Source organism: Amblyomma mixtum, chromosome 1 (assembly GCF_055824585.1).
Source record: "Amblyomma mixtum isolate Tamu chromosome 1, ASM5582458v1, whole genome shotgun sequence".
NCBI lineage: Eukaryota > Metazoa > Arthropoda > Arachnida > Ixodida > Ixodidae > Amblyomma > Amblyomma mixtum.
The window spans coordinates 46,874,300-46,902,223 of NC_143012.1; the positions used below are offsets into that span (position 1 = coordinate 46,874,300).

Below are 27,924 nucleotides of genomic sequence, written 5' to 3' on the forward strand. Positions count from 1 at the left end.
CCATGGCATCTGGAGCAGTGTCGCTTGGAAGTTTATCGCTCAGGCTGTTCATTATTTCTAGCATCTGACGTCCTCGGCAGTAGGGAAGGGAAAGATGGAGAGGCTCGCAGGAGCCTGGTGCTGACCAATAGGCAGTGCCTTCTCCTCCTCGCCCCTTGCTTCCTCGCCCGACTCGCCCCTACCTTCACGCTCGCATCCTTTCTGAGTGTTTGAATATCGCAGTTTTTTCTCGTCTCGCATCATCTATACTAAGCTTTTGACGTCTTTTACCCATTGTTAAGCTGTTAAAACCGAAACACCATGAGAGAAGAAACTTGATAGAGTTAAACGTGGATTTAACCTCTGTATAGCGAATTCCTCGTTATGACGAAGTTTTTCAATTCCCCAACGCCGCCCCCATTGAAGCGCGTGTATTTGAGACCATGTAACGAACGCGCCTAGTGGCGGTTGACGATGTAACGAACTCGCTAGGCCGACTGTCTGTTAGCTTGTGCTGAGTTACGAAATTTGGCTGAAAAGTAAAGCACGAACTGACATGAGAGGAGCGTCAACGATCGCAACGAGCGACCGCAGTTTGGACAACGCGTCCGTCAGCGCATCTCCGTTGCTTTCGCTTTCGCCGCCCCGCGTTTGCTCGCGTAGCCCGGGATAAAAAGGTTCCATATTTAAATGCAATTTTCTCACAATATTGCCTTTTGGTGCCACACAAAGTCATAGAATGACTAGTACCTTCCTCAGTGTACCTTTAAGGGATGTTCTTCATTTTTAGCTGTTCGACTTTTTTTAGCATACCGTGTTGCCGTTACCGGAGTACCGGGAGCCCGCCCACCACCAGTGCGCACGATCTGATTGGTCCCGATGCGGCTGACGCGCGTGCAGCTGATGGTATACGTGGCGCCATCTGGTGCCCTCACGGGTGATCTGCGCATGCGCACTCACGGCGCGGGGCCTGCCGGTAACGGTAACACGATACACGGTATGCTAAAGGTGTCTCTTACATCGATGCACGCGTCAAATTCTACACGACTGGTAGCTGGCATCGTGCCTTTGCACTCGTGTTCAACCTGCGCTGAGCAGGTAGGCGGCTTTGCGGACCAAGCCTAGCTGTTTGTCACGTTGAGTGACGCCAGCCAGGCACATCAGTAGGCTGGAAGCTGGAAAGGGGGGGGGGGGGGGGGGGAGTGACGGGTTTGAATAGTTCGGTTTGGTTTGGTTAATGGGGTTTAACGTCCCAAAGCGACTAAGGCTATGAGAGACGCCGTAGTGTAGGGCTCCGGAAATTTCGACCACATGGGGTTCTTTAACGTGCACTGACATCGCACAGTACACGGGCCTCTAGAATTTCTCCTCCAAAGAAATTCAACCGCCGCAGCCGGGATCGAACCCGCGTCTTTCGGGTCAGCAGCCGAGCACCATAACCACTGAGCCACCGCGGCGGCTAGGGTTTGAATAGTGGCAGCGCAAGCGTAGAGACAAATGTTACAAATTTGCGTAAATATCCACTGGAACATGAGGGGTCTGAAGTGAAGGCAATACAGGTAGAAACGTCTAGTGTGCTGAAGGAAATTTCCAAAGGTGGAGTAGAATTCTAAATAAGGGTGTAGGTATACTCGCACAGCCTCCACTCAAGCGCAGATACGTACGTATTATGGACGCAACGGCGCGTTTGGTCGCACTGTTTCGTTCAAACACCATGTTTCGCTTCCCGGGGACGGACTTGACTGGCCAGTCGACTAGATGATTGACAAGATTGTACCTAACCCGCAATCACCTAGAACTTACATTGTACCGGCCTAGAGAAAAGCTCGCGCTTCGACTGTCGTCCGTCATATAACCAGCGGAAATAATACGAGCAGAGATGGAGAGAGATGGTTCAGTTTCTCTTCTAGCTCCCACTCCTCCTTTTTCCAACCCTGACCCCGTTATAAAGTTCCTCATTCTTGACTTTGTGAATCGGCCTCTGCGCCCCCCTCCACTATAGCGCCGTCTGTTGCTACTGCGCAGTTCGCGCTCTCCGCCGCCGGCCACCAAACCGCGTCACGTGGTTTATTGATTTATTTCCTCGCGTCGCCGACCCGACTCGGCGTGGCGCCTGTAACCCACTTTTTTCCACGCCGCGCGCGTGGTCGGCCGAGTCATTATAATTGCCGCGCCGCCGATTCGTGGTCAGGGCTGTGCGGACCAGACGTGTTTGTCTGCCCGCTCGCTTTCTTCCCGAAGGTCTGGCTGCCAAAGGACGGAGCGCGCGCCGCCGCGGGCGTCGGTTCATGGGCGCCTTGCCCGCTAAGAAAGAACGAAAGGCTCGAAGCAGCGTTAGAGGGCGCTAGCGCCGAAGCGAGTTGTTCGTCAAAGGTGGCGAGCGGCGAAAATGACGTGCTGCTCGTTGCGAAGCGTTCTGCTGTTCGCTGACGGCGTTTCCTGTACGCTTTGATAGCTTTGCTTTGTCGCCTGTCTGTTGGCGTCGCCGTCGTCTGTGACGTAGCTTTAGCAGACTAGACTAGACGTCTCTGAGAGGTTTTTGGTTTGCTGAGGATTGAACTGCCGTCTGCGTTTGATTTCCCTCGTAAAAAGAAAAAAAGCGAGGTTTTAACGTAGTTAAACCGAGTACGGCGTGTTATAGTACTTGAGGCAACACCACCTCAAAGGCGACCACATGTAAGATCTTATCGCCAGCCGCTATCGGCAGCCGCGCGCGGGAGGGGGGGGGGGGGGGAGCAGCTGCGTAAGGCATGCGCCCCTGGCTCTCCTTAACAGTCGAAGGTTGAAGCTTCACACATACCTCGGGTTTTTCAGCTCGGCTAGTGAAGTAGCGTTTTCGCGCTAAAAATATCCCTCACATCCAGAATGAGATGAAGAGGGTGGACTCTCCTGAAGGCAGGTGATTATATGGACAACTCTGAGAAGAGGCGGACCGGGCGGGAGTTTGCAGGCTTATGCATTACGCATTTCAACTTTTCTTAGAGAACACGGGCGCCCAATACGGTTTTATCATTGCGTAATTCTTTTGCCTTAAATCCATCTCTCCACTAAGACAGAACCAGAGCAGAGCCAGTGCTGTGAATTGCGGCAGACTTTCGTCAGGGGTTCCCATTCCAGCTGGAATTTCTGAATTTCCAGCTGGAGTACCTTTTCCAGCTGGATGCAATTTATCGGTCCAGCTGGAACTCTCTTTAGCTGGACACAGATGGCATTGCTGTTGGAATTGAATGCTTTCTAGCCGGAATGGCATGATTTCCAGTTAAGAAATCCAGCTTGAAATCGGATTTTTTTCACCAGATTCATTCATTCATTCATTCATTCATTATCTGCAAGGATGGCCTGCGGCCTAAGGATAAGGTGGGGTGGTTAAGACGCTGTACTCCGAAACGAAGTGCAGCAGGTCACCGATCTTGCGCTTGGTGTCTTGATATATGTCGTACAGTCTTTGTATGTCTGATTGTGGAGGGCAAATATATAGCGGGGACGGAGGTTCGATGTGCCGAGGCAGGTACAGGTGAGATGTAGAGTAATGTTATGAGCAGAGCTGGGCAGTTCGTCTGAACGGCGGAACAGTTGCTAACCCCCCAATTTCGGCCAAGTCAGAGCCCCACACTGATACGCGGGTGCTGGGAAATTGCGCAATTGGTATAGCCAAAGGACTGTCTTATGACGGAGACCTACCTGAATTACATTATCCAGCTAAACGGGAACGTTTCAACGCAATAGCGTTAAGAAAATCTGGCGTTGGTGTTGCGAGCGAAAAATCGCCCAGAGAAGCAACCTAGGTGGACCGCCTAGGTCACGTGACCTTGTGGCAAAACCTGCCCACTGGATTGTGGCAGGTGGCAATTGAATTAATGGTCGCGTCAGGTTGCTCAGGAAGAGCGACCTGGGTCTGGCAATCCCCACCGGTGGCAGTACCTGCCATCGCAGGGCAGTGGCTCATCGGCCAGAAGTGGTATGAGGACTCCTAGGGATCTATGAATGTAAAGTTGAGGATGACTAATTGCGCATAAACGGGCATTAACCCTTGAACGCTATCGCGTCACACCTTTAAGGCAGAGCTTAAATGTCCCCTTTGGACTTTCAACTCGCCGTTTACCCAGAAGGAAGTCCCTTACACGCCTATCGTCGTAACGCAAATTCTGTCTACAAAGCATCTTTACCGCACTGCGCTGCTTGGTTTCTTTTACAGCTAGGGACAGCCATATGGAGGACTTCCTTCAAGGACAGCAGTGAGGCCGTCGTAAGCTGTATAGTGTGTCACAACGCAAAGGAGACGACACGTTTCAACGTAACCGAGCAAGTTCTCTTGCAGAGCCGGTCTGTACAGGCGGGACGAACAGAACGCCTTTCAGAGCAACGAGCTGGACGGTGAGCCGGGAGGAGGAGAACGAAGGGGAAACAACAGTGGGGCGGCCACGTCCGGAGGTCGGTCACTTCTTGCGGACGAGTCGGCGGAAGAAGCCGTCGATGGAGCGCTGGCTGGTGGCGAACAGGTGGCCCTTCTTGGCGTTCGACCAGGCCTCTTCGGAGGAGGCGGCGCTCGCGGCACGAAAGCCTTCCTGGTACGGGCCGCCGGACGTCGACGGGAAACAGAAGTCGCCCGAGGCCCTGCGTTGCGAAAGAAGGAGTGGTCTTCCGAATCTACACAGTGTCCCTCGTAGCATGAGCCTCGTGTGCATGAGGTCATATTGATGCACCGCATGGTCCATGTCACGTGACTCATGGGCCACATGATGTATGTGGCCCTTTTACAGGGCAGACTCATGGGCCACATGATCTGTGTGGCCTTTTTACACAGCAAATTGGGGGGAGGGGTTGTATTTGGACCATTTTGAGTTGACTTTTGAGATAGCGTATCCCTTAGATGCGCCACATGGTCCAAGTCATACATGTCACATGACTCATGGGCCACATGATCTATGTGGCCCTTTTATCGGGCAACTTAGGGCGAGGAGTGTATTTCTAACATTTTGAGTTGAGATTCAGATCATGTATCCCTTAGACACACCACTTAGTCCATGTCACACGTCATGTGACTCATGGGCCACATGATCTATGTGGTCCTTTTAAGGGCAACTTAGGGCGAGGAGTGTATTTCTAACATTTTGAGTTGAGATTCAGATCATGTATCCCTTAGATGCACCACTTAGTCCATGTCACACGTCATGTGACTCATGGGCGACATGATCTATGTGGCCCTTTTGCAGGGCAACTTAGGGGGTGGGGTGTATTTCTAACATTTTGAAATTCAAATCACGTATCCCTTAGATGTTCCACGTGTACATGTCACATGAGTCATCGGCCACATGATCTATGGGGCCCTTTTTTGGGGGCCTAGGACAGCTTAGGGGAATCCTGTGTATTTGAAACATTTATCCGTTAGATACGCCACATGGCCCATATCACACATGTGACGAGACTCAGGAGCCACATGATGTATGTGGCCCTTTTACAGAGCAACTTAGGGGGAGGGGTGTATTTCTAAAATTTTGAGTTCAGATTCACATCACGTATCGCTTAGGCTAATCTCTCTTCGCCACAACGAACCTTTTTCAAAATAACGAGTGTAACCATTTTAAAACAGCGAAAACAACAAACTGAAACTGAGTTCGTGGCTACGGCCGATGCTTCGCGTGACGCAGCGATGTCTTCACAGACTAGAAAAACGCTCGTACACGCGTTGAATGGCTGAAGAAGCGACTGAAAACGATTAGTCCTTTCGTATAATGGCTGGGATGACTAACAAAAACCTCCAGATTTTGTTAGTTAAGCGGTCATTGACGTCCAAGGAATGCTTGTGGTGTCGGAAATGCAGTGTTGCTCATAGAAATAATCTGAACTAAGGCCACAGAAACGGCAAAGCTATATGCGCCAGAATGACATGTTGTATGGCTGCCAAACATGCGCATGGACGTAATCAGGAACAAGACGTAACCCCACCGTATCAGTCTCGTTAGAATACGATGACCTCAAAGTTCTTTGGAGCTGCCCTTTAACTGTGTCATGCCGCACATCAGTAATGATAACTGGTCATGATGTGATGCCATCATTTCATGCGGGCGGCGACCACGAAATCTCTAGAAAGGGTGTCTGGCTATTACAGATGACGCTGCAAAGGAAAAGCCTACTTTTCGCTTTATTCCTTGGCGAACAAGGGAGGCTGTCCTGCAGACCCCCGCCCACTCCCTCCTGTATTCACCCGATGAGACCGCCCCGCGCCCGTGTGCTGTGCGATGTGCACTTATGCAATATGTTATGCAATTTCTTGGAGAGAGCTGCACTACAGCCGCTGCACCCTTTCCTTTCCTGAAAACTCATTTTCATAAGGCCTGAAATTGACAGACGGCGTTACTGCAGCGTATCTAATGCGGGGTTGCTTTGCTTGTCGGTACTAAAATTCTCTCTTCCGTTTTCAATGCTGATTGAAGCAATTGGCCGTTGAGTTTGTGTCTTCTGTTCGCGCAAATGTTCTGGGCAGTACCAGATGGCGCCTCGCAGCGTCCTCTCCCAGAGTCACTCGATAAGTGAGTCTATTCTCTGCTGCCGACTCGCCTGAGGTGTCCCGCCTCCTGCGCCCTGGCGGCCACCGCGGTGGTGGACTGGACCCTGCGCGAGACGCCCTTGAAGTGCGGCGGCGGCACCCCCGCCCTGAGCAGCAGGTCGCCGGCCGACGACGACGCCTTGGTGACTCCTCCGCCGCCCATGGACGCGTCCTCCGAGTATGCCTGCAGCAGCGTGGAGCGTTATGTCACAACTTGCAGGCCGATTCGCTGTGAATCGCTATGGCCTATTATATACTGACTACAGGTTAGGCTTATAACCTGAGCCAGCAACGGGCTAAAGCGCGCCATAATAAAGGACTCCGGATCAACCCTTATATAAATGGTCTATAGACAGTCTATAGACTTCTTATTGACTTTATTGACTTCCGATAGATATTGCTTTCTGTCTATTTATGGTCTATAGAGTATCTATAGACAAAGTCTACTAAAAGTGTATGGCCATAAATCTATAGATAGTCTAGACTGTCTATGGCATTTGTATTGCCTATAGAGTGTTCTCTAGGATTTGTCTTAGACAGTCTATAGACTTTATAGACAGAATTCTATAGACACTCTATAGACTGTCTAAAACTTTTTTTGTGAGGGCTAAGCCAACAACGGGCTAAAGCGCGCCATAGTAAAGGACTCCAGATCAAGATAGACAACCTGGGGTTCTTTAACGCGCACCGGTACCTAAGCACATGCGTGCTCTTGCATTTCGCCTCTACGGAAGCCCGGCCTCCGTGGCTGGGATCATACATCACGGAATCAGTTTTCCGTGTCACCAATTTTCTCGACCTTGCCTTTGTGGTGTGTGAGAGAGAAACAACCTTATTTGCCACCTGAGGGTTGGGACTTATGGCAGGTGGGCCGAGTGTCGCCCCCAGGTGGGGGCGACGACTCGAGCTCACGAGACGGGTGTCAGCTGTGTCTTGTCTGGTCTTTCGAGAAATAGGGAGCTGGCAGTAATGTTTGTGGGGGCGGGTTACTCTCGCATTCCTAGAGACAAAGGGGTGGAATTTCCTGCCAGTGATGAGACAGTCTCAAATGACTGAGAACGGAATTGGTCTGCAGTATGCGAAGCATGGTATGTTTCGCTCGGTCGAGGTCGGTTTGGGGAGGCTGCGCTCCTTTTATGGCGAGTGCCGTTACTGGGAGCCTACCCTGAGCCGTCGCGTGGCTGAAGCCCGTCGCAGTTTTTGGCACCGATCCAAGCGGCTAAGAGAGCTAGAAAGTAGAAAAGGCGAGGAAACGTAGGGGCGTCGTTCTGAGGAGACAAATCGAAAGAATTAAGATTAAAAAAAAGAGAACTGAATATAAAGGTTGTGGGATACAAGCGTACCACGCTTCCTCGCCCTGCCAGTGGTGAGCACGCCTCACAAGACGAGGCGCGCACGTCACTTGGAGTTGGAGGGGAAGGCACCGCCGCACTGGGCTGGCCTATACATTCCAAAGCTCGTTCAGTAACCGAAAGCAAGCGCTCGCGGCGAGAAGTGTCTCTTGCTTGCGACCTACCAGACCCGAGGGATCCCTTCCTTCGGGAAGTAGCCGCCGGCGCCGCGTGAGGTTTGCATCCAGTGACAACCCTCGCTGAATGTTTTTAAGTAAGCCGTAACTTAGTTCATCCAGTTGTATTTTTCGCTTGAAACCGCGGAGACAGCGCAGCAGCTTTTGCCATTGACACGAATGGCTCCGGAGTTCTGTTTGAAATGGTGGCTGGTGGACTAAAACGGAATAAAGACAAAGCACGCAGGTCAAAGTTGGATCCTTGTACTGTGAGCTTTCTCTTGAGTATTTCTCTTTGGCAAACAGTACCCGCCGCAGTGGCTCAGTGTCTTTGGCGTGCAGCTGCCGATTTCAAGGTCGCGGGAGCGAATCCCTGCCGCGCAGCCGAGTTTCTATGGAAGCGAAGTGCAGTAACTCCCCTGTTCTGTGCGATGTCAGCACTCGCTAAATACCCCAGGCTGTCTAAATTAATCCAAGTCGAGCCCTCATCCACGGCGTCCCTCACAACCTCGTGTCGTTTCGGGACGTCATACCCAACGTCATACAATCGGCACTTTGTATGAATAGCATGCGGTGCCTCACGCGAAGCGAAATTGAATGAATCTTCCAGGCTGAGATGGCGTAAGTAAGCGTACGAGTATTTGTTCCGAATATGCAAAAAACAAAGCACCCTCATTCTTGAAGTGCGTACTGACTGGTGTCTTGCAAAAAAAAAGGCCCGTTATTTTTTAAAATTTTGGTTCTGGAGAAAAGACGGTAGGGCCTGATGTAGACACGACGTGCTCAGCGACGATGCCGAACAAGGTTTTGTATCAAACGTTCTTTCCTTAGGCATGCTTCCGCTTTCGTCAGACTGGTTGTGCAAATATTACAAATGGTATACAGGAGGTGCTGTGCCAATGCCGCCGTTTACCTACCGGGTAAACGCATTCCCCTGGCCTGATACTCGGTATATCTCGTATGAAATGCTTGGGAAACGGGTCGTTGACCCCACTTTGTTTAAAGAAAACTACCTTATACCTGGCACTCTGGCCAAAGCTGCCCTTGCTCCACTAAAATTCATCGTCATCATAACCACCGTCAACCAGACCCGTCGCGGTGGCTCAGTTTCTAGCCCGCGGCTTTCGGTACCCGAGTTTGACTTCGCGGGATTGCATCCTGACCGCGGCAGCTGCATTTCAGTCGAAGCGAACTGCGAGAACACCAATGCACCGAGGATACGGTGTACAGTGGAGAACCTCGGACAATCGGAGTTAATCCGAAGCCCGCGATTATGCTGTGCCTCACAGTCAACAGTGTTACTCTGGCGCACAAAAAATTTTCAACAGATTCGCTTCCATAGACTGGCCGCACAGGGAACAACATCGGTGAATTTGGAAGCGGCACGCGCACCTCGGGATCGTAGGGCGACTGTCGTAGCAGCGTCCTGGCTTCCTCGGCTGACTTGGCCTCCTCCATGAGGTCCTGCCTGACGGGAGATCCGTCCGCCGCGTGGTGGTGGTGCCCGGAGGTCCAGTGCTTGAGACGGCTGAGTGCCTGCTGCGCCAGCACCAGCTTAGCTGTCCGCCGGGACCTGTGGGAAGCCCCAGGGCCTTCTCTCAACAAGGAAGGGGGCACGCCGAACATTGTTTTCCAAGAGCTTACATGTCTCAAAGCACCGCGCCCGTGATTCTGAAGGTATTCGCTAGCATCGGTCCTTTATAGTGTGGCCGGACATCCTGTTCCCGCTGTGGCATAGCAGCTCAGTTCGTGACGTATACCAGCAGACATATCTTTTGGTCAATCACTGCAAACAACTCCACCGCTTCCCGCACGGTCGCCTCTAAGTTTCTGTTATTAGCATTAATCGTCTACCGCTACCCCGTGCAGGTCGATGTTCAGACGTGATTATAAAAAATGGCTGGGGTGCAACGTGGCTTGAAAATAGTTATACAAACGAAAGCTCTGCTAAGCATGGTCTCCACTGTCTCAAATCAAATGTCAAGGTAGAAGGGAAAGGTCATGTACACAGTGGTCAGAGTCATATGGTCACTTGGTCGTACTACCATAGCTTCGGCTATACGAAGGTCATTGTCTCATCCACATCGAAAACGGAAGTTGTACCCCGAGGAGTAGAGATCTCGCTCTAAAACAAGAACTGCTCAAAAAAGGATGGGACAATAGAGAAGCAGCACACGGGACGAGCGCAGTCCCGTGTGCTTCTTTTTTCTTGTCCCGTCCTTTTTTGCGCGTACGTACCTCTTCTCGTGCGAGGCGAGGCCCGAGATGCGGGTCCTCCAATCGGCATCCGATTCCCACGTGCCACCACGGCGAGGCGGAGTCGCGGCCTGGGCTGGTGTCTCTGGCACTGGGCGGCCCCTCTGGTAACCCTTCTCGCCGAAGAAGCGTCCCAGTAGCCCTGGGTTTGGCCTGGACGCCAGCTCGTACTTGATGCTCTCCGTCCGGGACTCGGCTGCGTCGGTAGTGGCGGGCTCAGGCTGGACCGCGTGCCAGGAATCACAGATCGCACCCCGAGTGCACTCTGGCACGGACTCACCACATCATCATCAGCCCGTCTACGTCGACTGAAGGACAAAGGAACTCTTCCTACTGACCTCTTTGCCTACGGGCCTACTCTTTTATTTTCGAATTGGGTTAAGCCTGTTGTACGTACGTGGTGCAGGCAGGGGCTTATTTTTATTTCCTTTTCGGTTGCCCCAGCCTATTCTTTGACCTCTAATTAACCCACGTTGGGGCTGACTAGGCGTACATAAGGTCCCTGCGGACCTGTTCATAGCCCTCAGAACACATGCGTAACCCGAGGTTTGACGAACCGGGAGATAGGCCCCTCAGAGCCGGTTTTCTTGAGCAGGGCGCCGACCAAATGCCACAGCATAACCAACTACTATAAAGAGACAACGGATATAGCCGCCTCCGCACGCAGACCTCGACAAAAAACAGGCCATGATTTTGAGAAGGATCTATGCCCCATCTATTTTAAGCCTCCACAGATAATCCTTAACCACAAATGGGAAATATGACCTCGCATGTCGAAATTGCTGTTCACAGAAATTGGCAATACAAGATCATAATCTTTGGGAATATAAGGGCAAGCCCCCCCCCCCCCCCCCCCCCCCCCTTACGCTCCTGCCAGCGCCCGTCAGAGGCAAGCTGGAACCAACTGCTAATGAAGCAGAAACGTACAACACAGGAAGCTCTCGTTGGCGGGTGGGGCCTCTGAGGTCACCCCAGTATTGGGGCCACACTGAGGCCGAGCCGCCTGTGGTCAACAAGTACTTGGCAATAAATGTTTCTCAGAACAGACGGGTTTTGGGCTGTGGGGAGAGAGTGCGGGAGCTTCGGTCATTGTTAAATATGACTGCGGCCCTCGACGTCTTTGTGGAAAGGCTTGGTTTGGTTTGAGAGGGTCTAACGTCCCAAAGCGACTCAGGCTATGAAAGACACCGTAGTGAAGGGCTCCGGAAATTTCGACCACCTGGGGTTCTTTAACGTGCACTGACATCGCACAGCACACGGGCCTCTAGAATTTCTCCTCCAAAGAAATTCGGCCGCCGCGGCCGGGATCGAACCCCCGTCTTTCGGGTCAGCAGCCGAGCACCATAACCACTGAATCACCACGGCGGCTCTCTTCATGGAAATATCTACTGAACCCGGTACAAGACGCTAGTGTCATTGTCACGTGTGGTCACGTTGTCCCCTCTTCTCTGTGCTCTCCCTTGGCGGCCGATAGGCGTCCCCAAAAAGCGCAGCCAGGGTGTCGCCATATTGGTCGCTCGATAGTGCGAGCATTGTGGACCTGTTCGAAACATTCCAAAGGTCTGCACGATTCCACTTTGCGGCTAAACTTGCATAACGTTTTGGGAGCCTCCTATCTATTGCAGCGCGGAGGATGAAATTAAGGAGATGCGGTGAATGAATTTGGCAAGGCCGATGGTGTGACGAAAGCTCGTGTGGTCGGGCGTTAGGGTCATGTTAGAAACAAACCAAGACGTTCGTAAAGACACTGCGGTTAATGAAATTTTTAAGAAGGGGTCATTGCATCAAGACATAGAGGGATAAGTTACATAAGTAATTGGGGAAGGTTTGCCGAAGTAGCATAGATAACATAGCTAAAGGTGCTGTATAGGTAGCACGTATAGGTAGCACGAATGCTACAATGTCTAGCAAGAAACACCTCGGCTACCTTTCGGGAATGCAACTTTCCCGTGCCCGCGTTTTGTTCCTTTTCTAGGCCAAACCGGGGTATTATGCCTGAACCACAAAGCAGCGCTTGCCCGGGCTCGTGTCAGCGTCTTGTCTGCCGGAGTCGTCGCTTGGCGCCGGCAGAAAGAGACGACCAGGCACAAGAGTGCAGAGGACACCGGGGATTTTCGGAGGGTTGCCTCTTACTCGAACCTAATCGCCCTATTCAGCCGTTGATGCGGAGCTGCCCGCGCAGAAGTACCTGTGGCGGAATCTGGAATCGCCAGATCTCTGCGTCTCCATCCATCGCCTCACTCCAGACTGCATTTTCGCCTTCGGCAACGTCGGTAGCGTAGCCGAGATGCTGACGCGGCGTCGGAGAAACGCTGCTTTGTGGTTCGGCCTCTATAGTGCTCACCAACCTAAACGCCCATCCTCTACTCATTTGGAGGACTCTATTACAAACAGCATGGTTTTCTCCTGGCCTCACCTCTTCTGCTAAGGAACGGGGTTTGTCTCCTTTACGAAGCGCTTGTTTGCAACCACCTTTGCATGTGCGAGTTGTCATGAGTCTTCTTTTTGGTCAGCCTGTTGCAACCGACTATGTCGTGGCAACTCGTGTTCAGTTATGTCGTAACTTGTCGGTTATATCAAGGCAAACTCTGCAACTTGTGAGCTGTTGTGCGAGCTCCACAGAGAAAGCGTTCTGTTTTTATATCTCCCGTCGGCAGCGTTACAGGCCGGCACTTGTTCTCGCCTTCATCATATATGGCAAAGCTCACGCACCGAGTTCGCGGTAGAAGATGTCGCAGGCGTCGCCCTTCCAGATCCAGTCGCAGTGGGCGCAGCTGTCGTACATGTGCCGGAAGACGCCGTCTCCGCCGTCTGCTCCTGCGCATGGGCCGGACACGTGACGCCGCGTCAGTCCAGTGGCGCAGCCGACAGGACGGAACAGCGCGAACCAGTTCCCACGCTCGCGCGCTGGAACCTTTACTGAATCCGGCTGAGGAAAGCAGCCTGAACCTGCCTCACCTTTTCGGCTAGACAGTTTTCCTCAATGAAGGTTGTTCACCTCGTCACTTTCGGTGAGACAGCATATGAAAGTTTTTCGTTTATTTATTTATTTATTTATTCAGGTACCTACAGCGTCCGCTGAGGGCATTTGCAGTTTCAAAGCATACATCGTCATGCAGATGACGCTGTGTAAAAAACAAACAAACAATAAAAATACAAAGCATTCCAATACTGAGCAAAACTGATTACAAAAGAATCATGAAAGCAAGAAATACGTAAAAAAAGGTTAATTCAACAAAAGTCGCGACAGAGCATTTTCAAAAGAAGATTGCGGGGCTAAGATAACTTCTTCTGGCAGTTTATTCTAATCATGCGCTGTTTTGGGGAAAAATGAGTTTTTAAAGACATTTATACGGCACTGGTATAAACGGGCACAATATTAACGGGCAACACTTCTCCACAGTCATTACGATCTTGACAGCTTCATTCTGAAACGCCGGTGAGCTTCTAAAAAAAAAGAAAAGTCTTAGCTGTCAATGACAAAGCGCAGTCTCACTATGCACGTGTTCGAAAGGGACCGTATTCTGTAAGCTGTACATTTTAAAATGGCCATTTCGCGTCCGTCTGGTCCTCTGTTCGTGGTCTCTCAGACATAGCCGCGGCTTTCAAGTGTCTTTGGAAAGCAACCTGGCCATTGGGTAGAAGGCGATCGGACCTTACCGTAGGCTGCATATCACAGTCAATGCCAGCCGATGGCGCGGACTGGCCGCCAACCACCCAATGACCTGGTCGCTTTCCACATACCCTTGAAAGCCGCGTGTATATCAGAGTGACCACTGACAGAGGGCCAGACGGACGCGAAATGGCCATTTAAAAATGAACAGCTTATAAAATATGGCCCCAGGTCTCCATCCACTCCGTTATATGCAAAGGCGTGACCTTCGTGCAAATATGTGTTCACCGATACGCATCTCGAAGGCACACCTGAATGAGGGACACCCGGAGCCGCGGTCTTTCCTCGACACGCGCTGCACGTTTATGCGCGGGACCGTGACGTCACACTTGGCGTCACAGGTTGGCACACGTTCAGCCCCTGATCTATTGCAAACGACGCTAAGAAAGACGGCACTTCGTTAATGCTTTGGGCTACGATAGATATCGAAGCCCACACACAAAGTGGTCAGTACGATTGTGGCCTGCAGATTGAAACTGTTCCCTCTTTAGTTTTTCTTTCATCGTGAGGAAGGAAGTGTCCTGCCATTGTCTCTCTTCAACACAATTTCGTGCGCAGCTATACGTAGACAATAACGAGCGGGTTCGACAGACGCACGTGTGTGCCGTGACAGCGCGCGGCGAGTCTTAGTCGGGAAAAAGTAAAACAATGCAGGAAGAAAGACACAAAGGTCGAAGTATTGCCAAGAAAGGACGAGAAAAAAGGCTTCTAGGAAGCGTTTTCTCGCAGCCTAACCGGGTAACGCTCCCAAGAGGCGAGCGTTAACAATTGAATTTGAGGATAAAAAGAAAGAAACATTGTGTAAGTAATGCTGGCGCGCTGTCAAGTTCCCGTTCGAACACGTGGATCCTTCGCGCCCATTGTAAAACGGCTGCGTAAGCATGGTCGGCAAACGAGTAGGGAATATCTCCGTCGAGCGTAACACGCTTGCGTCGAGCCTGGAGTGGCGTACTGCGGGTAACGAACGAACGCTCTAAGATAGTGCGGCGCTCACCACGTGGCGCTGAAAATTCAAAATTATCGCGGGAATTTTGAACGTTTAGTATACACCATTGATCTGCGGCCGTCAGAAGTCGATGCGAGCGCACAAATCATTTCACAAGTCAGATTTTGCAGCGCGTAAGAAGAGAAGAGTAGGCCATCACTATCACCATGTTCGCTGAGCATCCAAACTCCGTAGTTTTCTCAGTTGCAAACGGAAACATCCCCATTCAGTTACGCGATGTTAGCTACTGGTGAAGAACAGATGGCGCTAGTTGGCTGGTGAACTGAAATCTGCAGTGAAGATCCGCCCACATTTGGGACCCCTGAACAGATTTCCTCCGTGACAGAAAGTAGACCGCTCTTAAAGCTTTTATTGTGACCTACGCGTAAAGAAGAAGCTAATCATGAGACGAAATTATAAGCTCAAGAATTTTGATGACTTTGGCTTGTTTGAGAGAGACAAACACTAAAATGCGGGCCGCCGCGGTGGCTCAGTGGTTATGGCGCTCGGCTGCTGACGCGAAATACGCGGGTTCGATCCTGGCCGCGGCGGTTGAATTTCTTTGGAGGAGAAATTCTAGAGGCCCGTGTACTGTGCGATACCAGTGCACGTTAAAGAACCCCAGGAGGTCGAAATTTCCGGAGCCCTCCACTACGGCGTCTCTCATAGCCTTAGCCGCTTTGGGACGTTAAACCCCACAAAACCAACTAAAATGCGGATTTCGTTCAGTGTTGTAATTGGCCAGCTGGATAATACAGGACGCCGCGGACTCTGTCAGATAATGCCAACTGTTGTTGCTTTTCTTTTTAAATTAAGTTGTATCCTACTATAGTTGCGCCATTCAGTAAAGGGAGGCTTGACTGAAGAGGTCAGATCGGGAGGAGACAGTTGGACGTCACTTGTTACGTATCAGGAAGGCGCATTGCCTTTGAGGCGTTGGCTCACTACGTGGTCACGTGTTCGTCTAATTTTAGAGGCTTGCGAAAGGGAAGTAGCAAAAGGAACGGATTCAGTGAACGGATTGGGTCTCAAACAACACTTTTGGTTTGGTTTTTGGGGTTTAACGTCCCAAAGCGACTCAGGCTATGAGAGACGCCGTAGTGGAGGGCTCCGGAAATTTCGACCATCTGGGGTTCTTTAACGTGCACTTACGTCACACAGTACACGGGCCTCTAGAATTTCTCCTCCAAAGAAATTCAAACAACACGCGTACATACGTGATCTCAACGTCATCAAACGGTGTGAAAGTGCGTGAAGTACAAACGACTGCTTTGACCGCCTCTTTCAGGCGGTAAAAAATTCCCAAGCGTGCACCAAACATACACGACGATCTCTGCAAGCTAAATTTCCCCTTTATATCTGCAAATAGACGGAGGTTGTTTTTAGTGTCCCATTATATAAATGTATGTGTATATAGAGATAACGTAAGCTATAACGGTTCTATTTAGAGATGCCCCGGGGGTGGCTTCTCATGTCCGGGGTGCCAGTGACCTTGGCGGCTTCCCGCTCTTCGCCAGCCAGAAGAGAGTTTCTCGGAAACTCCTATAGTGTGAAAAGTGGCGCCACCGTCTATGCAAGTTTCTTCGAGGCACGCTACAGCTGCCACGGGAATGCCGGGAAGGATGAACTTTGTATTTGGCTTGGCTAGTCCTGGGCCGATAGCGTAGATTTGGCCTTGGGATCGTTAGTTGCACCTCGATGCTTTTCTCAGCGTGCAGCATAAGTTATTTTAATCGTACGTTTTTCACTCGATAAGTTTAACGCAAGTGAAAGCTCGGTGTTAGGCTAGTATAGAAACTTTCACAGAATTTCTTCGAGGTTTGCCTCGAGAAGAGCCTTATTGTTATAGCTGAACCCGCGTTTTATGCCCAACAATAGTCATGTCAAACACCAAGCGTAATCTTCCCGACATTCCTGCGCCTCTCTATGGTGGATCAAGTGCAGCGCCATCTGCTTTCCCATTAGGGTAATATCGAGAAACTCTACAAAATAAAGAGCCCACAATTCCCGCCATTCCCATGAAGAATGAACAATCGCAGCGCTACTTTTGTTTTGTCCATTTTGCTGCATGAAACTCTCACGTCTGATAAGTTGATTTTGAGAAAATGAAAGGCGCAGTAACCGTCTCACTTTTCGGCGGACACCTCAACCGCGCCGTAAAGGAAGGGAGGAAGGTGGGATTGAAAGAAGTGAGAGAGAAAGAGGTAGCAGAGGGTTCCGGAATAATTTCGACCATCTGGGTATCTTTAACGTGCATTGACATCGCACAGCATACAGGGTCTGTTCTGAAAGTAGTAGGACTGGTTTTTTCCTGGGCGAACGGGCGGACGAGAGGTGGTCTGCGCGTGCAGGATCGTTGAAGGGGGATATTGAGAATGCTGGGGAAAATCGGCAGTTGGCTCTCAGCCGTTGAAGAGAGGAGGTCGCTTGTACTGTGAACCCCTGTCGAAACGTCTCGCCACGCAGAATCGTCGAGCGTTTACTGGATCAGCGATACGCGATCAAATTTTGAGTAAATCTTGGTAAAACGGGCAAAGAGAGTCACAAAATGATTAAGGAGGCCTACGATGACGCTTCCATGGGTAGATCAGGTGTTTTTTGAGTGGCACAAGCTTTTCCGAGAAGGTAAGCAAAGAGTGGAGGAAGACGACCGCTCCAGACGCCCTTCGACCAGCAAGACCAACGAAAATGTGTAGCGAGTGAAACATTTACTTAACAGTGATCGTAGATGAGTATCAGAATGATTGCTGATGACTTGAGCATTCCTCAAACCCAAGTTTTTGAGATCGTGACCGAAAACTTATCCATGAGGAAAGCGTGCGCGAAGTTGGTGCCGGAGTGTTGTCTGAGGAGGAAAAGGCCAACCGGTAGGATCTTCTTCATCATGTGAATGAGGACCCCGATTTTTTGCCCAGCACAAGGCGGCAACGCTGCCTCAGCCCCCCTACAGCCACGACTTGGCCCCGCCAGACGTTTTTCTATTCCTGAGAATAAAATCGACGCTCGAGGGGAAACATCACGGATCGGTAGAGGTGGTTCAACAGGCCGTGACGAGGGAGCTAAACAGCATTCCGGTTCAGGCGTTCCTGGAGGCGTACGAAAACTGTAAAACTCATTGGCAGCAGCGTGTAGGTGCGGAAGGGTGCTACCTTGAAAAATTGTAATCCTTTGTACTATTCTCTTGAATAAATTTTGTTTAAAAAAATCAGTCCTACTACTTTCAGAACAGACCATGTACATGGGCGCCGTCGGCGTAGGTGAAAGATTCCCAAGCGGTCGAAATTCAGAGCAGACGACCTCGTCGCGCTAGTCTGCACTTTACGGCACCATACTGAGCGTGTCTCTGCTGGCGCCGAACTTTCACGGGACATTTTTATAAGGTCGTGTAAAAAAAAAAAAGAGTCTGGAAAAAGATACCACATAGCGAACGTGCGGCACTGAACGCGCAGACGGGACACAAGTGCCGGAGGCAACTATGGACCTATCATACGCTGCAACAAGCTTAACTCAAGACGCGCGCGTGGCGCGAATGAGAAAGAAAAAGAAGCGCGTTTCCGTGTCGTTGTCGTCTGCTTTCCCGTCTCCGTCTGCTGCGACTCGGGGGTGACGTCACCCGTGGGGTGAGGTCTTGGCAAAGGGTGCGCCTTTAATTCAATGCCCGCGCGGCCAGGGGGAACGACTTGGCACGGAAAATCCTTCCATTGTGTCGACGGCGAGCTGAGTTTCGTAACGCGAACTGCTCCCGTCATGCTCACATTTCCGCACGCTATGAAACGGAGGGCTGTGTCCTTGCGCGGCGTGGCGTATTTGTCTGCTCCTGACTCCGATCACGTCGAAGCGCTGTTAACGGCGTGGCCACTGGTGGCGCTGCCTTATAAAAGTCGTCTATAGACAGTCTGTAGACTTCTTATAGACTCAATTGCTTTCCTATAGATATTTCCTTTTGTCTGTTCACAGTCTATAGACAAAAGTCTATTAAAAGTGTATCGCTATAAATCTATAAATTCTCTATAGACTGTTTATATAATTTGTATTATCTATGGACTATTCTCAAAGATTTGTCTATAGCCAGTCTATAGACTTTATAAACAAAAGTTTATGGATGGTCTGTAGACTGTCTAAAGACATTTTTGTAAGGTCTGGTTAACATTCCCAGCGTTTAGCGTATGCATCTATACGCACCCAAATGAAGTGAAGGCAGGAGGCGGTAGCTGTTTATTGGTTAATAATTAAATATTATTTTCTTCTCGCAAAATTTCAGTTGCACTTTCTCTTCATCCTCGGCAACTTTCGGGTGACATCTGTCGCCTTCTCCGATTGCCTAAAAGTCGAATCATTGCCGTCAATTATTTAGGTGAGTATAGTATGGTCCACCAACACTGACACTATATAGTCTTCACATTCACAAGTTGGTACTACTTGCTTCTCTATCCTTGGCTTATGTAGGACAACTGTTTCGACACTGAATATGCACACCCTTAGACATAAAAGTCCGCTTAGTGCCTTGCTGTAATGTCTGGAGTGGGTAGAATAAGTATCCCCTCAATTGTTGTATTCGGAAAGCCGGTATATAAGACCTGCTACGATGCCCTGGCGGAACCTTTGGTCATGGGTGCAGTGGACTTCTTACTTCTGGTGAATACTGCACCTCATCAGGCGTTGGCGCATCTCATTCGTCACGGAAAAGAATATGTGACATCGAGAACACGGCCACAAAATCAATTACCCACGGCTGCGGTTGACTGCTGAACAGTATTTTAGGTTTGTGCAGCCAAGATATCAATGCGCGCTGGACTTTGCAACTAAATCAACACGTGATCGAAAATTAGTTGCTGGAAGCTTTTACATGACTTATGCGCAAACACCGCCCAGTCAGTGCTCTGGAGTACCTAAGCTACTGAAAGAACACGTTCTTATATCCTTTAAGGAATTATATCAGAATGTACAGTCAGCGTCAAATTAAACGCGAATGAGACAACTGAAGCAAGAACTCATACATCCGCCCACCTAACTTTCTGCCGCCCCCTGCTACGCTTGCCTTCTCTTGGAATCCACTGCGTTACCCTTAAATAGCATCGGTTATCTTCCATTCGCATTATATGCACTGCCAAAGCCCATTTCTTCCTCTTGATTCCGACTAAAGTGTCGTTAACCCGTGTTTGATCCCTAACAAACCTGCCCCCTTCCTGTCTCTTAACGTTACACCTTTCTTTTTCTTTCCACAGTTCGCTGCGGTGTCCTTAACTTAAGCTGAACCCTCTTCGTTGGCCTCCATGTTTCTGCCCGATAGGTGAGTTATTTTTCAACCAAATTTCAGTTCTGACTTCAGCGCGGATGTGTGCATCTCCTTCTTTGTTGTCTAATCAGTTCGCTCTGGTTTCTGGTCCGGTACAAGTCCGCCAAGTCACCTACCTGTCCTTGCTACTGCATTAAAGAATAGTGAGTCCAGAGAGCAACTACTTGAAAAAGTGTTTAATCCATGCTTGGGGGCAAAGTCGTTGCCTACATGCTAACAGCGTGGGCTTCCATGTTGCTTCAATGCACAGCGAACTGCCCAGAAAGATGCCTTAATTAAAGATTATGGAATTGCAACTACGAGCGTGAAACCGTGCGCCAGTCTTTTCTTTTTCGCTATTTCTTGCAAAGGTTTGGTTTTACATTGGTTCGACCTGTACCGAACTGTCCAGAATGTCACGCTAATTTAAAGTTGTGGTATTGCATCATTCTTTTCGGTATTTCCCCCACATATAGCGCTTTATACTTACACGGACGACGCGTTTTCCCGTCCTTGACAGACGAGAAGGCACATCCCCCTTCGGGCAGTTTCGTCTGCTCAGATAACAATGGCAGACGACGTCTGCAGACGACGTGGCACCGCTTCCCTCTCACCATCTCCGCAGCGCCGGAGGCGTAGCGTGTCGGAAGAGGGGGTGTGCGCGATTCCTGTACCTGCCCTGCCGCTGGTTTAGGCTTACGCTGTCACGGCTAGCCATACGCGCACGCACGCGCAACCCAAGACCGGCCGTTGCCGGTGCCTCTGTTACGTGAGCGCCGCGTATCGTGACACCGTCCATCCGTCCGGAGGAATCGGACGATGTGTGCATACATATGCACACACAGCGCCAAGTGCGCAGTAGCGGCCGCTGCATCGTCTTCGGTCGTAGCAGCAGCACTCTCGCGGTGTCGTTTGATTGCATTTTTTTTTCTTTTGCGGATGTGCGCAGCATGATCGACGTACGACATCACGCGGTGCTTCCTGGTCAGACGACGCGCTGTACATGCGTCCATTCTAACACCATGCACACGTATACAACACACCCGGTGTCCTGTCTTATGCGTGTCTCGGAGTATGTTTCAGTTCTTTCCGGTGGATGTCGTACTACGCGCCGTCTGCAAACCAAGGGCACTTATGTGAGAAGCGTAGAAAGACCAGAAGTGTCCTTTTGGGCAGTCGCGCGCCTCTGCGAGACTGTCTAGACCGCGTCTAGACTATGCACCTGTTTCGTTGTGCTTCGAGCCGCTTATTACCATGCTCGAGAACGAAAACTGCCTGAATCTCGTAACTGTACCACCTGATTGCACGCTGGCGACAGATTTCAGGGGCCTGTACGCGTATTGTAGAGAGGCGCCGCGACTGGTAAAAGAATACGTCTACTTAGTACAGGCAGCAACTGCAGATTCGGACCACGAGAGTAAAATAACTAGAGGAAAAAAATTGGGGGGGGGGGACACTTAAGTTCCGCATTAAGGGTATAACGCGACAGTGTTAATTCGGTTAATGTCCATATATGCGTAATTGCTCACCATGTACTTTACATTCATACATCGCTGGGAGTCCTCATACCGCTCCTAACGCAGTGGTGAAGCTTTTAAGCGATGCGTCACTGGCGTGCGATGGCCGATGGGGCTTCTGAGACGCAGTACCACTCGCGACCAGTCATTAGTTTAACTGCCACTTGCCACAGTGGGGAGTTTGCTCTCAACTGATTTCAACGTTTGCTAAAAAGTGAATCGTCAGTCTGGTATTTCTTTTTGTGACAGCATATTTGCCAGTACCAAAGTGGTGTCGTAGAGGGTTTTAAACTTACAGGCAGCATTTATCCAACGCCTTTTAAAATAAGGGTACCTTAGAAAGGCAAAACTATTTCTGCAAACAGATTTCAATTCTCGCTAAAACAGTGAATCGTAAATCTGGTATCTTTTTTTTTCGTGGAAGCATCCTTGCCAGCCAAGATGGCGTCGCAGAAGGTTAGCACTTTAGATAGCACAACCGCCTGTCCGGGGTCCTCCCCACGGGAAAATTTTTTTAATTCAGGAGACGCTGTTTCTTGGCCCACAGACTGCACATATCTCCCGCGCGGATACAGGCTCGATGCCTGTCAACGTACAGCGCTTTGGCCGACACAAAGAATGCTGTCGTCCGGAGCAATACCGCACCTGCACAAAGCTGCTTTTGGACCCAAAATGGCGCTGACTTCCCTCTCTCTTGAGCAGAGGGGAAGGGGGGGGGGGTGCGTTGCTATCCCTGCTCTCCATCATCGTCGCTTCGTGACTCGCGGTCGCTTTACTCCTCTAAGCTGATGCTCCCCTCCCATCTCTGGTGATCTGCTCTCCTCCCCATGAGCTTGCTCCCTTATGCAACGCTGCTATTTTTGGCTCGCTGCGCCGAACACGTTAACAAGTGCTTCGCTAGGCGGACATCTGTCATTTTCTGTCTGGTTGACGGTTCTGTGCTTATGAGCGATTGTATGCTGGAGAGCATCGACTCTGGAAAACCCATTGTGTGCGTGTGTGCGCGCGCGTGTATGGGTGGATAGACACCTTGCAGAAGTGGTAGTGGCCACCTGGAGACACTCCATTACTGAAATACTGACAATTACTTATAGGCTTCGCCGACTTTGAATGCTATAGACTTCTATCTATACGTCTCTGCCCTGCATCTCAGCCACCAATCCCACAACCGCTTGCTACTGACGTCTGTCGAGGGAGCATCCACATTGCTTGCGTTAGGCCTGATCCCAAGACCTCGGGTGCATTGATTGAGGCCGCATCGACATCTCGATGGATAATGCCGCATTCTAGCTACAGGGTCAATTATTTGTTTAGATTTCTCACACACTCCACGTGAATCAACATTTAGGGCATACAAAGTTGCATGTTCTAAGTCACCCCCATCTCTCTCCAATAGCCAGACACTGCCTTTTGAGTCGTCACGAAACGATTTCTTCTCATGAAGATGGATGCATGGATGGAAGATAAGAGCGCTCCCTTTGAAACGGGGTGGTGGCAGTTGCCACCATGCTCAGTTTTTTTTTAATTTTTTTAACTGTGTTGTAAATTAAAATTCGCCATTTTCTTTCAGTGCGGTTTCCTACACTTCTAACCTTATGTCACCTTTCTGCTTTTGAGCCACCAATCTTCCAATCGCTCTTTTCTAACTTCCACTGCAGATTTATTTACATGACCATCGTTATCTCTAAACCCTAGGGCCTCATGAGTGACTGTGCCTGTATCGACATCCGGATGGATACTATCACATTTGAGTATGAGGTGTTCATTTGTTCCTACAGATCTGTACCACAAACAGCCCATGTGTCATCTTCTTCGTTAAAGTTCTTTTTGTAGCTGCGCGTTCTAAGACACCCTGATTTAGCTTCAAAGAGTAGGGCACTGCCTCTTGAGTTATAGAACAAAAAAAATTCGCTGTGGCTTAGTTTGGTTAAGCCCGGTAATTGCGAAAGCAATATCCGTACCTACGCCATGCTACAGCTGGCAGTGTAGCCGGTGGTGGTGCTTGTGGTTAGACTTGTGGTGATGTATCGGTTATACAATCCATTCCAATCCAATCCAATCGAATCCAATCCAATGTAATCTACTCTAATCTAATCTAATCCAGTCCAGTCCAATCCAATCTAATGTAATCCAATCTAATCCAATGTAATGCAATCAAGGTCAAATGAAGGTCAATGGTGGTCACCGCCGCGGCACGATGGTGGTCACCCTGCAAAGTGCAAGTAGTATTGCCTTCGCAATAATACTTCCTGATCTGCCTTTTCCAGTATCGATGTAGTTCTCTACTCCACTCTAGGCGCCATCTATCGCCAAACCGGGCGGGCATCGGTACCTCCGTCTGGGTCGTTTGCGGAGCGCACGGACTCGCGGCTGGTCTTTGGGCCGGGCGTAGCAGGGGGCGCCACCGAAGACGCCCTGCTGGGGCCCGGTCGCTGCTGCTGCTGGGGCCCGCAGGCCCGCCCCTGATGGTGTCCGTCATCGCTGATGCCACTGAAGCTGCGCAGCGTCTGTCCGCGCTCAGCGTCCGTGCTGAGACCTGCCACCTGCGGCGGGAGACGCACGTTGAACGGCGTTTTGAGAACCCAGGTACCCTTGTAGCCAAATAGGGATAAAAATGCGACACAGGAACGGATTTATGACGACTCTTATGGGGTTTGGCTAGGACGGGGCAGTGTCTCATTGACTGTATTTACTCGCATATAGGTCGACCACGAATATAGGTCGACTCCTATACATTGGGCCCGCCGAGAAATAAAAAAAATATTAGAATATAAGTCGACCCGTACCTCGAAAAACGGAAAAAACATGCACATGACAAACCTTTATTCACAATAAACTTGGGGCCGCCGTGGTGGCTCAGTGGTTATGGTGCTCGGCTGCTGACCCGAAAGACGCGGGTTCGATCCCGGCCGCGGCGGTTGAATTTCTTTGGAGGAGAAATTCTAGAGGCCCGTGTACTGTGCGATGTCAGTGCACGTTAAAGAACCCCAGGTGGTCGAAGTTTCCTGAGCCCTCCACTACGGCGTCTCTCATAGCCTTAGTCGCTTTGGGACGTTAAACCCCATAAACCAACCAACCACAATAAACTTGGCCACTAAATACCGCTAGTCACTGTCACAAGCCACACCCTCGTCGGAACTGTCGGGAAAGTTTTCCTCTCGGGATGCTTCGCAGGCGACCTCGACATCCCAAATGACGTCGTCCTCGCTGCCGTCGAGTGCATTAGAAATGCAGCATTTTTTGAACCCTATAGTGATGTTCTCCGTTGGAGATCTTCCCACGCATCCTTGACCTATGCCACAACTTCGCTGAGTGGGGCCTTCTTGCGGCGTCCCGTTGGCGTCATGGTTGCATTGTTCTTCACGAGCCATTCCCTGTAATATTTAGCGATGCGGTCCTTCAAAGTCTTGTTCACGGCGACATCCAGGGGTTGTAACTGAGACATCGTACCGCCAGGTATGACGGCCAGGTCCGTGCCTGCTTTCTGTAGGGCTTCCTTGACGCCCGGGCAAATGTGGCCTCTGAACGAGTCCGCAAAATTGTCTAAATCAAGCTTAAGCCCGGGATACATGCGACGTTTTTTTTTTTCGACGATATTCGCGCGGCAGAAAACGTCGTGGTGGGGCGTTTTTCTCGACGCCGGACGCCGAGTGCGCGCCGTCGGGTGAAAATCCCCGACTTGCAACCGTAAAAACCCTCCATGTATTCCGGCACTTCCGCGTCTTGCTGGCGAGGCATAGAACGCCGTCAATATGAAGGTGTGGTCTCCAGTTTTAAGGGGGCGGTGATCGAACTCGGTGACCTTCGGAAGTAATCTGGAGGAAGCACTCTACAGTCAGATAGAACTCAACAATGAAGCGGTTTTTGCCTTCAAGGTACCGCTTTCCGGCCAATGGCGTCGGCTGATTTGCATGACCCTGATAACCTGGCAATGCAGGAAGCGGCCCAACAATGCAAGGACGGGAATATCCCAGACTTGAGGGAGGAGACAGTCGCCTTTTATCTTCCACTTCTTACATTGTCGTCCCAGTAGGGCCAAGAGAATCGGCCGACGCCATTGGCTGGAAGGGGGGGGGGGGGGTCCTTTGACGGGGAAAGGCCGCTTAGTTCTTGAGTTGTATCCGACTGTAGTGTGGTTTGCTGTGTGGCCCGTACTGTTGATTTCGCAAGAAAAAGCCAATCAATCAATCGCTACTGGATTGCAGAAAGTACCACAATGCGTCATTTCGATAAAATCAGCTCCGCACTTTCCACCGCCAGAATTCCTGGCTTTGGTGAGCTCAGTCGACGAACGCACTGGCCCCGGGTTGAAACCCTGGACGGGAGGAATTTTTCTTATACTGCGAATATATAGAAAATTGCGTTGCCTAGTCCTTTGTGACCGCGTGACCACACACTGCGGGATGTTAATGAATCATTACTCCCCCGACTGAAATCTGCTCCACAGTGCGGAGTTGTCTAAAATACGCAGTGTGTGTATCTTAAGAGTCCCGTGAGTCTCGGCATTCTACCAAGTACACAGATACCGCAAGGTGCTGGTCCTGCACGCGTCATGATCAGGTATAAGCGCAGCCAACTGCTGACTTCGAAGTGATGTGGTTGGACGACTGCATCAAGAGGTGGTAGGCACAACCATCGCGGCGTCATAGAGCGGTCAGTACGGCTGACACTTGGGCTAGTTGAAGCCTCATATTCAAGACCAGGCGCTGCACATTTAAGGGGGAACACAGACTAAAGCAGACGGGACGAAGCGTTCTTCCAATAAGGTTGAGCCCAAGTCTCCGCCTTAAGTTTACCATAATTTCAAGCACGTCAGGATTTATTATTCCTTGCGAAGCGTTTCGTCCTGCATTCTTGAACACTACGTCATAGAACGTCTTGAGAAACTAACACAAGAGCTCTCCCACTTTAAGCCTCGTAGTCACTCTGCCGTTACCAAATTCGTGCAAGTGGAATACACTGCCAAGTATTATGCAAGAAGATTTCAGCTCTGGACAGGGGTGGATAATTGATAACGATAGCTATTCCGCATCCCAGGCTATGAGCGTATACTAGGTCCGAAATCCACACTAACCACACGGCTAAAAAAGACGGTGCACTGGAGAGGGCCGGTTTGTGTACCATGTGGGCTAGCATGGAACACTGTAATGGCTCAATGATACCTCTATGACGTAGTCTTTGGGCCGCCGGTAAACGCGGTTGTCTCCATCTACCTCAGCAGCCTGCCGTACGGCTATTGCTGCAAAACCGTATATCTTCGTTTGCGCTAAGAGGTCACGTAAAGACACCGCATTTAGGGCGTACAGTATACGCGCTTTGAGCGAGTAGAGGCTTCCATATGTATGGAAGCGCTTCCCAAGATGGCGGCGACGGTTGCCCCCGATGTCCCCCAACGGGAACCGCTCTGCCAGTACATGTATGTATCATACCTTGGCAGCCATGTCGCCGGCTGGCGTGGTCGTGCCGCATCCGCGCTTCGGGTCCGGGGAGGAGGTCTTCAAGATGGCCGCCGCTGCTCCCTGCTGCCTCGGGATCCGCATCGCAGCCTCTCTTCGTCTTCTTTGACTTCCACCCTGTGGCTTCTCAGTTCTCTCTGCTCTTCTTCTTCATCGCAATATTCATTTGAATCATAAAATTACATAACTGCTACTGACAGATTCCCTTGCTAATAGTATCCAAAATTTCCGCAATGCAACATCTCTCAACAATTTTTTCTTGTATTCAATTCTCTAATCTTTTGGCCCGTTTGTTTTTTTCCATTCATTTTTATTTTTTATTTTAATTTATAATTCCATCTTTAATTCCTCTGAATTTTTACCCAATGTTAAATCATTATAGCTTGGCAATCAAAGTTAAAACCATTAGCTTGGCCCCATAGGATAGGATAGGATAACTTTATTTGGCTCTAGCACAAGTGTTTTTTTTTTATGTGGTCAGATGAGTCCATCCGCAACGGTCGGTTGCCCCTATTCCAGGGCTCCGCTGGATGCTGCCGTCAGCTGAGCTCGCCGTATCAAACCGATCTGGTCATCGCGGCAGTCGCTGGAGAGCAGACCCTCCCATTGCTCCACACTTGGGTTTTGTATAACTGGGACGATGTCGACTTTTTGACATGCCCATGTGATGTGATACAGTGTAGGTTTTTCATGGCACCACGGACAATTGTGTGCGTAAAGTGTGGGGTG

The 27,924-nt window shown here is 50.3% G+C and overlaps 1 protein-coding gene across 1 annotated transcript; it reads right to left on the reverse strand.

Annotated features, from left to right (window-relative positions):
- Positions 1–4,304: 4,304 nt before the first annotated feature.
- On the reverse strand, positions 4,305–27,336 carry LOC149366228 (uncharacterized). Its single transcript, XM_089554811.1, has 7 exons — positions 27,169–27,336; positions 24,072–24,282; positions 13,002–13,106; positions 10,272–10,485; positions 9,426–9,606; positions 6,538–6,710; positions 4,305–4,593 (listed from the first exon to the last, which is right to left on the reverse strand). Exons 1-7 carry the CDS (start codon positions 27,277–27,279, stop codon positions 4,416–4,418), a joined length of 1,173 nt encoding a protein of 390 aa, XP_089410937.1. The 5' UTR covers positions 27,280–27,336; the 3' UTR covers positions 4,305–4,415.
- Positions 27,337–27,924: the final 588 nt, after the last annotated feature.

What these genes read in the sequence shown, in the direction of transcription:
- LOC149366228 (XM_089554811.1), bottom strand. Translation starts at nt 27,279, where the DNA reads ATGCGGATCCCGAGGCAGCAGGGAGCAGCGGCGGCCATCTTGAAGACC. An exon ending in CATCTTCTACCGCGAACTCG is followed by an intron (nt 10,486 to 13,001) that starts GTGCGTGAGCTT and finishes CTACCGACGCAG; the next exon opens with CCGAGTCCCGGACGGAGAGC. An exon ending in AGTCGCCCTACGATCCCGAG is followed by an intron (nt 6,711 to 9,425) that starts GTGCGCGTGCCG and finishes ACGCTGCTGCAG; the next exon opens with GCATACTCGGAGGACGCGTC.